Genomic DNA, 13,637 nt, shown 5'->3' on the forward strand with positions numbered 1-13,637 from the left:
TATTGTTTATGGCCTTCACACGCGTTACAGTATGCTCCTATTCTTTTTATGCTCAGCTACTAAGATTTCCCTTCAGTGGTAAAATTCAATATCTACAACGGGCACAGTAAAGACGTTTACAGTAAGTCTTTCTACGACAGACCAACGGACCACGAGTGCCCCTGTCGGTCAACCAATCACGCACCGCGGTATCCCGTGTCATCATACCTGCGGTATCTGTACCGCGGTGTCTGTACCGCGCACTTTGAATGGCTGCATCTGTAGGTGGTCTGCACAGTGACATATTGTCTAGAGCCCTTCAATCAAGTTTCTCAAAGAGCGCATCAAACTGATTACATTTACCTGGGAGGCTGGAGCCTTTGACCAGTTTTTTGTTTCATAGTTGGTCATTTTTTTCTTTTTCTCCAGTCTGATTTCTGCTTGTTTTCATCCAATTGCTCTTCCAGCTTTGTAATGTGGCTTCTCTTTGCTTTCTTCACTGCTGAGCACAGTTCACACTTGTCAGAGATATATTCAGTTCAGTCAGCCATGATAAAAGACCTGTCCTCAATTCTTTTGAGAACCTAGGATTCTTATTGCCATATATCTTAACTGTTTTGTGGGTATGCATACATCTTCACAGAAGCTCATGGAAGATATAACAGTGTCAGTATATTGAATAAGGAAAGTGGACAGTTAATCAAGTCCACAGAGAGACATTCAGAGTCAGGATGTCAGGAGTCAGCCTCCATCTCCTGTGTCTGTGAGGGTCTGGGTGTAACCTGAGACAGACACCTGCTGTTCTCAGACTGGGGGACAGATAGGCAGTTAATTCTCTCTGTAAAATCTCCAATTTAACTAGAGGTCATTTAAATATTCCTTTGCACTCTTACTTCTTCCTAAATTTTTTTGGTAATTGGGTAATTGGACTGTGGGTATGCATACATCTTCACAGAAGCTTATGGAAAATATAACAGTGTCAGTATATTGAATAAGGAAAGTGGAAGCGGAGCTAAATATGTCCCAATGATCTTACTGATTTTAGTTTTGACGTGATATAAGATTAAAACTTTAAGACTTCCTAACTCTGATTGTTAAGAGACTGTTTCCCACATTCTCTGTTTATTGGAATATTTAAAATGGCACTAAGAGTTCATTTAAATATGAATATTATACAGTTATCTTTTAATGTGTTATTGTTCAGAACATCTCTGAAAAAGTACTTACAGAACAAATGTAAAACTCATTTCTTTCTGATGCGATGGCAGCCATAGTGTGCCAGAATACTCACCACACCAGCTCTCAGTGGGGAGAAGAACAGTGTGATGAAGCCAATTCATAAATAGGGATTATTACAAGGCCATGATTGGTAAAGGCCAATGAGAAATTTAGCCAGGATGCTTGGGTAACACCACAGGGGGTCAGGACCCAACAGGTCGGTTTTACATCTCATCCGAAAGACAGCACCTTTCTACGGTACAGTTTCTCTATCACTATACTGGGGCATTAAGACCCACACAGACTGCAGGGTGAGCGCTCCCTGCTGGTCCCACTAACACCTCTTCCAGCAGCCTTACTTTACTTACCTTTCTTTTTCCCAGGAGGTCTCCCATCCAGGTACTGACAAGGCTCACACCTGCTTAGCTTCAGTGGGTTGCTAGTTGTGAGTTGCAGGGTGGTATGGTTGCTGGCAATTAGATGAGAACCTAAGGGAATTGTTTTAGCTAATTCATTTTGACTTCCCCTGATATTAATAATGTTGACTTCATTCTTCATATATCTTTTGAAAAGGAAAATTCCCTCAGTCCTTTACATCTGAAGACGTCTGGGGACAGATCTCAAATGGCTTCAGTTGGAACATCCACCAAGTAAGAGTTCATTGTTGTTTTATTTCAGAATCACGTACCTATCTGATAAAATGCAATTAGGGAGAAAGCTTAATTAGGAAAATGTAGGCCTTCTCTTGTTTCTATAGACAAACATTTTTCTATGTTGTCTTAGGAAACCCAGCAGGATTCCCCTGGTGTGCAAGATGTGCCTGAGGACATTTGACCAGCTTCCTGCTCACTTGAAGAGGGCGTGTATGAAGCAAGCCACACCAGAGGAGATCAGGATGGCCTCTCGCCAGGCCAGGAAGGACTTGATGAGTCACCTGAGGAAAGGGCGTGTTGTGGATTACGAGAGCATAGAGCTATTGTTTGACAAGGCAAATAGGAACCTAGCTGTGAGACTGGTGGAGTCCATGGGCTGTTTCGTACGGGGGAGACCTGAAGACAAACCAGCAAGGTGAGAGATTAAATTTTGACATTTCTTCATTGTATTTTCAAAGGCTTTTTTGAAACCGGTTATCTCGGTTAGTATTTTATGTAATGGTACTTTTACAGTTCCAGATGCCCTGAGGAAGCGCCTGCTGTCCAGCAGAAAGAGCTGCCGCAGGCTCCTCCAAAGACTGAGGAGGACGAGGAAGATGAAGGGGAACATGGGAGCTCTGAAGAACTGGAGCAGCAGTAAGACTTTCCTTTCATGTTTCCAGATTGATTAATAATTCCACTGGCTCTCTTACGTATGAAATCATTCTATGATTAGTGTCCTATATCCCTACAGGACCCCAGTAGTTAAGAGTTATCAGCAGGCTCTCCGGAAGAGAGTGGCCCGGGCTGGACTATACAGAAAACACACTCTGGATGCTCCTCTCCTGGCTGGGTTTAAACAGTACCTTATCCAGGACCTGGGTGTGGTAAACTGCTCTCAGGAGGTAGGTATTAAAAACTGGGCAGAGGCTCACAAAGTACATATTTTAACTCATCCGCACAGAATTTACCCATCTGAGATTGTGCCTGTCCTAAAAATAAACCCTAAAAACATTTTTTTTAGATAGACAACGTTTCCAGATTCCTGTTTTTTATGGATCCGTCTAAAGCATCCTTGATGTTTGTGAAGGACATTCCCAAAACGCGCAAATTTTTTTACCAACTGAGGATGACTGGACTGTCTCACCAAACCATTGCTAATTACATCAAAAACATCAACCGGTTCCTGCGCTACATCCTGAATGCCACCAACCTAAGACAGGAGGATCCCAGCCTGGCTAACGTCATCATCATCTTCCAAAGCATCCTGAAGGACATTCAGCAGAAAAACAGCAAGGATGTCTCACAGGAAGTCATCAGAAAGAGGTATTTTCCATTTGGAACTCTGATTCCAGTTGGTTTCCGGTTCCAGTACATGACGGGAATTGACGTTGATGGTACTACTCCTTCTGCCACAGATACAGACAGCTGCAGAGTCCTGGGCCGAGCGCCAGTGACTGCTGGAAGGTGCTGAGGGCTGCAAAGAGAGATGTGGAGCGGATACTGGAGAAGACGCACACTTCTGAAGACATCACCATGCCTGAGCAGCTTCTTGTGCTGTATTACCTGCAGGCCATTCTCCAGCTGAAGCATCTGCAGCACCCATGGGTGGTAAAGAATATGACAGTAAGCATGACAGTCATGCATATTTCAGTTGTTTGGCCAAATTCTAACAATGAAACAATGATCTGACGTTCATAAAGAGACAGAATAACAGTGCTGGTCGGGGCTCATCGCTGTCATTTAGGTGGCCTTTGCAGGGAGACCTGCTGTGCCAGTGATCCTGGACTGGAGGGAAGGGTGAGGGAGAAGATGCTCTCAGCTCTGTGTTCAGTCAGAGAGATTGGACAGCGGAAGTGTGAGAGTGGAATTTGATTTCCACCCCAGCTTCTCTTCAGTAACTTCATATGGAACAAGAGTTAGTGAATGGCAAACATCAAGTTCAAACAGCCTCAGCGGCACTAAATCGTAATCATTCTTGATGACACCGCCTCGTGTTATATGTAAGCCCCTTCTCTCTTTCCCATTTATCTCTCTTCCACCTCTCGGCACCTCTCTTCCACACCATCCCCTACTTGTGAGTCCTCATTGGGATCCCAGCCGCCTCGCCCTACAGAACCTTAGCACCCAGCCAAGTGGGTCAGACTGACTGATTGAAACACTCAACACTCTCCATACACTTCATTGCTGGGTGCTGCTGTTGCTACTGTAAAATGATCATTGGCAGTTTTGAATCAGATATTATTTATTGAATTGCTTGTGATTTCAGGTCCAGGAATGGATGCAGAGAAAGAATTTTGTGTCACAAAGAGGACGAAAACTGGCGATAATAGCAGTGACAAAGCACACAACCTCCTCACAGCAGCTGGCATGCTTTGCCCTGAATGAAGAAGAGGAACATGTAAGTCAAAGTTACGTTGATATACTCTCTCCAGTTCATTGCCAACATCTGTCTTCGGCATTCAACAATAGTTGAAAAGTACAATAACTGCATTTTGTCTGTTTTTTCAGATGTTTCACCTTTACTTCACTAAACTACGCTGTACTGCCACTGACAGCATCTGTGGAACAGAGACTGAACATTTTTTCATTTCTTCTGTGGGGGAGCCAATTTATAGTCCTTCCAATGACCTGCGAAGACTGCATGAGAAGTAAACCAAATCACAAAGTTGTTTTAATGTATTAATTGAACTGTCTGTGGCTTGGAAACAATCATACACTGTGTGTATGTGTTTGTTTTGTAGATACCACCTCTCACTCATCACCAGCCAGGCTGCCAGGAGTGCATTTGAGACGGCCACAAAGAGGCTCACAGATGCACAGAAGAGCATTGTGGCAGATTATCTGGCCCACTCAGATGGTACTGCAGAGAAACACTATAGGATACTGACACAAGACAACATCTGCTCAGCCATTGAAGTCATTGAAGGTGTTGCAGAGGAGGGAGCTCAGTAAGTGTCACCATGTTCTGAATAGACGACAAAATATTCTTGTGTCAAAAACAGCAATTACTTCATGCTTTTGAAACATCAAGAGAGCAATCGCCAGTCAGTGCTGCAGGATGCACATCTGCTGTGTAACTGGAAGAGAAAACACCACTTTCAGTTCTTTTCAGCCAATGTGTTACAGAGATTATTGTGATCTAATATTCGTTTTTACATCAGATCAACACCAAAATCCGCTGTGGCAGCTGCAGGATCTGGAAATCCGAAGATGGATGATGCCACAGCCTTCCAGGAGCTGACACGGGAGTTTCCAGTGTTGTTAGATGGGCAGCTTCCCAGAAAGAAAGAGCGCCTGAGACTGACTGGAAGTCATGACCGACACTGTTACGACAGGTGGAGATCAGATCAGAGGAAGATGAGACTGCAGAACATTATTGGTAAGTTTATGTATCAATTATTTTCACAGAGAAACAGACAAAGAAAGTGAATTTGGAATCAATTCTGAGGGTTTCTGTTCTGGTTTTCATTCCAGACCATTACGCTAGACGGTTACCAACGGAAGGCCAGGTGACCCGCTATTTTCAAAAGATGAGCTGGACTGCAAATACACCAAAAGCGTCTGAAGTGCTTGAGAAGTGGAAGCCCAACACAGGTGCACAACCAAATGAAAGGCAAATTAAAAAGATGGTAAAGCGTCAAACCTGGAGAGGCCTGACTATCACTGACGATCCAGTGAAGGGGAAGAAGGTTGTGACTTCCAGGCGTTTCCAGAAGGCAGAGGTGGTGTGTGATTACCATGGCGAGGTCATCACAAAGACAGCTGCAGAAGCCCTAATGGCACATATGGCAGAGGGAGAAATGAGATGTCTTTTCTTTTTTGACGGACCTGCACAAAAAATGTGCATTGATGCTTTTGAAGAACACTGCGCTTGCCACCCGGATAAGGAGACGATCGGAAGGCGGATAAATTCCTCTAAGAAAAAAGATAACATCAGGGCTGTCAGAGAGTCATTCATAATCAACGGACAGCCCGTCATGACAATTCTGTTTATAGCGAAGAGGGACATTGCTGAGGGAGAAGAGCTCCTCTTTGATTACAGAGTTTCGAGGAAATCATTTCAGGGTGAAGGACAGGCTCGAGAGTGGCTGGATAACTGACCAGTTCCCGAAAATACTTTGTAAGTATGTTGAACATATCTTCTTTTAGCTATTAAAGATGGTGTCTTCTTGTGACTTGAAATCCATCTCATTATTGCTTATGTCATTGTTTTGAAGATGACATGTCTCATTCTCCAACAGCTAGGGCACCAGGAGGGGATAAGAGACAGACAAGTAGATATATGAAGCTCAGAAGAGCGTAGAGGCTGATTAGCCACCCCACACAAATATTCCCAAGACAAAACACTACGAGACATCTGTCCAGCTTTTGTTCTTATTGAAAGTTTTGGAATGAAGAGGTCTAATTGTCACCACTTTTGAAAAACTGTTGACTTTATCTGAATGTTTCAAAAGAAACACTCCACTTACAACACTTAAAAGTTTTCCAATTATTTCATGATGAGTGGAGCAATGCAAAGAATCTTTTTCAGTGTAAGACATCTGCTTTTGGGTCACTTTAAATTGAACAAACTCAAATCTTTTTGAGATGATGTGTTACACTAATTATTGATTTATGAATTTATTGTTTACAGACAGAGGACATATTCATTGTCAGAAGACGGATGATGGCCCAGGATTCCCAGAACGGACACTGGAGTTTCCAGCGGCATTAGATGGGTAGCCGCTTGGGAAGAGACATCGACTGAGACTCACTAGACTTCATGAATGACACCAAGAACAGAGCCTACAAGATGAGTCTAGATAACAATTCCTTAAACCTTTTAGTGAAGATTTCTGAAAAGGCTAAGGACTACAGCAATTATTTTTGGACTACAGAGATATTTTAAAACCTCATTAAGTAGTTAGACATTTGATGAAAAGTGGTTTATCTTTACAAGAATGTTTTAAAACTTTAATTGCAGTTCAATAGATGCCGTAGACCGAATCGACAATGACTGCATTTTATTTTCATTTTAGCCATAAACTGTTGTAAATAGTTTAATTGAAAAAAATATTAATTCAGAACACCCAATCCAGTTGATTTTGAAATTGAGAGGCAATTATTAGCTATAGCGGTTCGTATCTATGACTGAGCTGTGATTTCTGTTTAATAGAGACCTGTCTCTTACACAAAGGAGATTTTTCACTCTAACAGGTGTCACTTCCCAGCAAAGTCTATCACATTCCATAAGGATTTACTGCATTAGAGCAGATAAGCAGCCTCAGTCCACTGCAGCTTTTAAAATATGACAGGTTTCTGAGAATTTCAAAGCAATAGAAAAGTGCAACAAATGGAGTTCTTGAAGTTGTTCTTTCATTGTGCCTTCAACAAAATCATATTAATGTGCTCCTGCTGTTTTGTAGAGTCCGCCTGCCACTCATCTCCAGCCATGTTGCCAGTAGGACACACGAGAAGCCACAAAGCAGCTGACTGAGGTCCCGGAGAACATGCAGGCACAACAGAAGCGCACTGTAATGTTTCAGCAGCCTCTTGGGAAGAGATGGACTGAGACTGATTGCGCTTCATAAACGACACCGTTTGATTTCACCCAGAACAGAGCCCACAAGATGATATGATATGATATGATATGATATGACATGATATGATATGGGCTGGGAGTTTAATGCTGCATCATTGCCATGGATCCAAGAGGGACATCGTGTATGTAGCTATCGTTTAGTGGGATTTTGCTGGTCTACAGAGATCTGAGTACAGTACAGTACAAGTACTGACATGTACAAGACATGATGGATGGATTAATACCCTTATTCATTTATTCCTTTTTTTAATTGTATAATGCTAACATGCCCAAAGGGGTTGGGCAGCCTAGGGGTTGACCTTGGACCCCTAGAGGTTTTTTTTCTCCTTACTAAGGAGTTTTTGGTTCCTCTCTTCCAGTGTCTTCTGGTCTTTTCTGTTTTGTATTCACAACATGTATGGTCACTTGCTTTGTTAAGCGCCTTGGGCAATCTTGTTGTGAAAGGCACTATATAAAAATAAATGTATTTGAATTGAAGATGAGACGAGAGAACAATTCCTTAATCCTTTTAGTGAAGTTTTCTGAATAGCTTAAGGACTAAATCATTTCTTAGCCATTTTATAACAGAATTAAGAAGTTGGATTAAAAACATATTTTCAGAGGTTTTATCTTTAAAGGAATGTTTAAAAATGTAAGTTGTCTCTTAAACAAAGGTCACTATTTGCTCATCGGAACAAGTGTCTCCAGATAATCAGCTCAGCAACCTAAAACAATTGATGATTGTAAATATGACAAGATTGTCGTAATGTAAAAGCTATAGTAAATGTAAAGTATAGAGTTGTTGAATTCTTTTGTTTTTGTCTTCAACACAATCATATGCAGATGTTATCATTTATGTTAATATGCAGATGTTATCATTTATGTTACTTTTTTGTAGCAGCCGCCTGCCAGTCAAGATGCCAGGAAGTACATGGTATGATCCACAAGGACTTAATGATGCAGAGAAGAGCATAAGGGAAAAAGAAAACAAGACATTTATCTATTAACACAGAAGATGGGTAATGGGAACAGCACTTCAAGACCAGACACTGGAGATTAAATTGAAGTTTTAGAAGTGATTCTTTGTGTTTGGCTTCAACACAATAATATGCTCACATTATTAATTTTTACATAACACCTGATATTCATTACAGGCCAGGGTTCCCAGGAGGACACACAACACAGCCAAAATGTGACAAGCTGAAGTACAGCAGACCATAGGGGAAGAACTCTTGCCTACATTTATGTTTCCACATCTACATCATTTTAAAAACTCCTTGGAAACTGGATTCCCAAGATGAAGATTTAACTTCAACAATGACATTATTAACCTTAAAAAAGTCCTAAAACTAGAGGGGTCTACATCTTACTAAGAATTCCCTGAGAAAGGGAGGAGATGATATGGTCAGTTCCCAGTGGTGGCACAAGGGTGAAGTGGTGTGCAATGACCATGATGACATTCTGGCAGTGCTGGCTCAGTTCGAAATCAGAAAGCTTTTCCTTTTCACCTGTCATCCCAAAAAGGACACCTTTGGAAGAAGAAGAAATCAATCGAGCAGAATAAACAATATTGAAAAAACAACGGTGAAAATCCGTAAGGCTGCAGGGCCTGATGGGATACCACCCCACATCCTCAGGACATGTGCAGCCCAGTTGACCACAGTGTTTACAGACATATTTAACTCCTCCCTGTCACAATCCATTGTCCCCACATGCTTAAAAAAAACACTATTGTTCCACTCCCCAAAAAGGCAAAAGTGATGTGCCTGAATGATTACTGCCCAGTTGCATTAACATCTGTGGTGATGAAATGTCTGAAGAAGCGGGTGTAGCCACACAACAACTCCATCACAGAGTCCCTGGACCCCTTGCGGTTTGCCTACCAGAACAACAGATCAGTGGATTGGTGATGTCCCCCTGGCTCTACATACAGCCTTGGAACACCTGGACACTAAGGACTCATATGTGAGAATGCTGTTTGTGGACTACAGTTCAGCATTCAATTCCATCATACCCAGCCAACTGGTGACAAAGCTCAGGGGACTAGGTCTGTGCAACTCTGTCTGCAACTGGTTGCTGGACTTCTTAATCAAGAGACCACAGGTGGTGCGGCTATGTAATAAAACATCAACACCACACTCCCTGAGTACTGGAACACCACAAGGTTGTTCTCCCTGTTCACTCACGACTGCACAGCAAGACACAGCAACAACCGCATCATTAAATTTGCAGATGACACCACTATAATAGGCCTGAACGATGATGGGTCCGCTTACAGGGACGAAGTCATACAGCTGCTTAGGTGGTGTCATAGCAATAGCCTGGACTTGAACGTAAATAAAACAAAAGAGCTAATAGTGGACTTTTGGAGACACAGGCCACACACTCACAGCCCACTCAGTATTGATGGAACAGAAGTGGAAACAGTCACCAACTTTAGGTGTTTGGGAATTCACATTTCTAATGATCTAACCTGGACTGTGCACACGGACTCTATCTTGAAGAAGGCTCAGCAGCGCCTCTATTTCCTGAGGTGCCTCAAACGATGGGGGATGCCAGTACCTGTATTGGTGAACTTCTACCGCTGCACCATCGAGAGCATCCTCACCAACGGTATCACCGTGTGGTACGGCAACACCTCTTTTCGAAAAAGACAGGCACTGCAGAAAATGGTAAATGTGTCCCAGAAGATCATCGGCTGTGGTCTCACCAAGATTAAACAGCTCTATGAGGACCGCTGCCGTGATAGAATTCTGGCCATCACAGAGGACAGTCACCACCCTGGGCATGAGCTCTTCACCCCACTGCCCTCAGGCAAGAGATGCAAGAGCATACGGACACTTACCACTAGATACTTCGATAGCTTCGATCCACAAGCAGTGCGATTGGCGAACACATTTGCCCATGCCCCTCGGACCACACCTACACCATCTACCTCAATATGATTTCTTATTTATTGCACATCTTCAGTCATTGTTTACATATCTGCATTGTTTACATTCAAACTGTTTAGTTGTTTACTTGTACATTGTCTACTGTTTGTATATTGTCTTGATGCACTGTCTGCACTTTGTGTTTTTACTCTTGTTTTAAGAATCAAGAGACTTTCTGTAAGAATTCCATTGTACCAGTACATGTACTGGTTACATATGGCAATAAAGTTCAAGTTCAAGTTCAAAGTAGGGGAAAAGTATTAAAGGGAGTGCAGGGCTGATGCTGAGCTGAACCGTGGGGTTGATGCATTTGGCATTTGGTTTTGCGCTTGTAGTATGCACCTTTTGGAGATATGAATGAAAACAAGCCATCCATTTAGTCAATATTCAAAATTATTAGATACATATTTTTATGGAGGTGGACGTGATGCTGAGTTTAAAACTGGGGATACTAGACATTAAATGAAAGCTCTGATTCTCTGCTTTCACGTGCATTCAGTTTCAAGCTTGTAGTATGCAGCAGGTCTCCAAGGTGAACAGCCTCTGGCATGTTAGAACCAAGTAGGTAAGGTAAGTCAGCAAGTCAGATCCGTAACTCTGGGATAAGGATTAGCTCTAAGGGCTGGATCGGTCGGGTTGGTTTGGGAAGCAGGGCTGGGCGCGAGTCTTAGCTGGACGAGGCGCCGTGTGCCGCAGCCCCCCTCCCCTCGTCGCGGAGGGAGGGCGGGGGGAAGGCCGGGGTGCCAAGCCGTCGGCTGCGGTGGCGAATCTGGACGCACGCCAGGCCCTTCCCACGGATCTGCCCAGCTGTGGCGCGTGTCGGTCAACCCCCTCCCACCCAGGGGTCTTTTATCTTACAGATTATGTTTGAGGCTTGCTGTTTATGAAGCCTTCTGCCTTTGGCTCTACTTCATAGTATGTTTGCCACACAAATCTGTGCTTCTTCCCATGTTTTTCCTCATATAACTCATGTAACTCATCTGTTTCTTTCTACATATTTTTAATCAGTTCCGAGTCAATTGGGTCATTATTCTTCATATGGTCTTCTGGACATTGTAATTTTCACTCCAATCTTCCATATTTCTTCTGAGTAGTAGTGTTACCTATTAACCCGGTGGAAAGCTGTGAAGAAAGATACAAGATGTGAAGAAGGGGTTAACTGAGTCCTTTCTGCACAAGGACTGGACTTCTAATCAACAGGCTGGTGTTTATGGCAGGAAAGGGAGATAAGTGATAAGGATTCCAGATGCCAGCTAGGAAACCCCAGGGAGGGTAATCTAAAACCCTGACCATTTGGCCAGAGTTTGTAAACTGGTCAAACACCGTGACCTCCCCCCTTTACCATAATAATGAGCCACATCAGAAGCGGCAAGGAAGGGCTGTATAAACTAAAAGTTTGTACCGGCACTTTGAACAATACTTCGGTTTTGCTGTTCCTTGAGGGAACAGGACTTTGGTTTTATTGTTCCTTGCATGCAATAAACTCTGCAACAGCCAATACCTGATCAATATGGACAGAATATTTCAATATCATAGCTTGCCTTGCCATCTACTCATGTACTGCCCTGCTGGTAGTTTTTCTCACTAAAATAACTTTCTTTGGTTTCACAGCTTCAGGCATGAACTGGAACATATCCTTCAGCTCCTCAATATAGGTCTTGACATTACAACTAGGTATTGTCAGATCAAACATTTCTTTGTCTTTTGAGGTTAAATCCGCTGTCTTACCTGCAAAAAGGACCAAGAACATGATGGATACACCTGAGCGTCCTGTATAGGGTTCTTTCTGATCTACTCGGAGATCTTGCCCTAGAGATTCTCTGTGCCCAGGCTTCCTGAATGCCCTTGTTCCCTTGGTCCCTACCTGAGACACACATGCCCTGCTCGAGATCTCTGATTTCTTGCAGGGCAGAGTCTTGTTCCTTGATCAGTATTTCTCTTTGTTCAGTTATTCGTTAGTCTTGTTGTGTAAACTTTCCAGTTTGATTTCCTGTTCATGCAAGCTTACCTGTATCTCTTTTCTGGCCTCGTCCATGACAGAGGGTCTTCTATTTTCTATTTTCACTAATGCTTCTTTGAGTAGTTTCTTTTTCTGTTCATTTTCCATTTTCTTTCCACTGATTATGCCCAATATTTCAAATTGCTCTTTTTTATATTCCTCCAGCTTACTCTTCTTCTGAGCGTCTGAGCTTTTGACAACCAGGCCAGTGTCAATTCAAATTTATCTAGAGCAGTTTAAAGCTAAACTGGATAAGACCCGTACCCTTCCTTTTTAAACGAGGAAATTGCCTTGGCTAGGATTTCTGCGTGGGTGTTTTCAATCTGTAATCTAAAGTCAGACTTCTTAGTACTGTCCCAGTAACCAGGATTGTCGCAATGAGAGATCCTAATTATAAACCACTGAACTTCAGATTATCTGGCAACCATTTCTATTTTTCAGGGAACAAAAGACTCTTTTTGGAATTTTACCTTTGAACACACTTTACTACAGTTCAATGACAACTATCTCTCCACAGTAGCATAAAAGGTAACCCTTACTTACTTATAGTGTAGCTTTAGAGAGCAGGGGCTGCTGGGTTGATTGTTTTTCTACATACAGAACAGCAGGGAAGCATCTTGGCTTTCCTGTAACCTCTACACTGAAATCCTGTGCCAACCATCTTGCTACTGTCTTAGAGAGATTTTCAATTTATCCCTGAAGCACAAGAAGAAGTTTGAAGGGTCACAGGAAGCAATGGCCCTCTTTTACGGATCTGTCATTGAGAGTGTTGTGCTGTTTCCCATCACTGTGTGAGATGGCAACACTTCTGCCCAGGACACGGAACAGGTAGAGAGGGCAGTGTATATCGCCTCTAAAACTCCCCTTCCCTTTGTGGATTCATTCTCCATCTCTAGACTGAAACACAAAGCTCTAAAGATGCTCGCCGGCTGCTTCCACCCTGCCCAGCCTTTGTTTACCTTTCTCCTCTCTGGTAGTGCTTAGGTCTGTTAAAATAAGGTGCACAGCTTCTGTAACAGCACCTGCCCAGAGGCTTTGAGATGTGTGAATACAGTTATATAATGTAGGTTAAATGAATACATTATTACTGGAGTATGTAAGGACAGTATATGATGTGGGAATGTTATTATTGGTTTTATGTTTGTACTGTCCTATATTGTACTGATGTCTTTTGCTTGCATGAGCTGACCAAACCAGACTCGATGCAAAATTCAGGAAGTTGTTATGGAAATAGAAGTGTTGAACTTGAGAAACTGTACAGCAACACAGTACAAGCAACAACACAGACTTAGCATAAAATTACATGAGAAAAT

General features: G+C 42.6%; 1 protein-coding gene across 1 annotated transcript; it reads left to right on the top strand.

Moving 5' to 3' along the window:
• Positions 1–1,821: 1,821 nt before the first annotated feature.
• Positions 1,822–5,932, top strand: LOC148818814 (uncharacterized). Its single transcript, XM_088935320.1, has 11 exons — positions 1,822–1,847; positions 1,981–2,265; positions 2,364–2,486; positions 2,566–2,734; positions 2,854–3,155; positions 3,248–3,455; positions 4,099–4,230; positions 4,341–4,480; positions 4,574–4,780; positions 4,994–5,211; positions 5,307–5,932. Exons 1-11 carry the CDS (start codon positions 1,822–1,824, stop codon positions 5,930–5,932), a joined length of 2,436 nt encoding a protein of 811 aa, XP_088791446.1.
• Positions 5,933–13,637: the final 7,705 nt, after the last annotated feature.

This window comes from Atractosteus spatula, chromosome 17 (genome assembly GCF_055471065.1).
Source record: "Atractosteus spatula isolate fAtrSpa1 chromosome 17, fAtrSpa1.hap1, whole genome shotgun sequence".
Classification (NCBI taxonomy): Eukaryota; Metazoa; Chordata; class Actinopteri; order Semionotiformes; family Lepisosteidae; genus Atractosteus; species Atractosteus spatula.

Excerpts from the sequence above, each read along its gene's own strand:
- LOC148818814 (XM_088935320.1), top strand. The coding sequence starts at position 1,822 with ATGGCTTCAGTTGGAACATCCACCAA. Across the intron at positions 3,156-3,247 it reads CAGGAAGTCATCAGAAAGAG|ATACAGACAGCTGCAGAGTC; the intron begins GTATTTTCCATT and ends CTTCTGCCACAG. Across the intron at positions 4,781-4,993 it reads GTTGCAGAGGAGGGAGCTCA|ATCAACACCAAAATCCGCTG; the intron begins GTAAGTGTCACC and ends TTTTTACATCAG.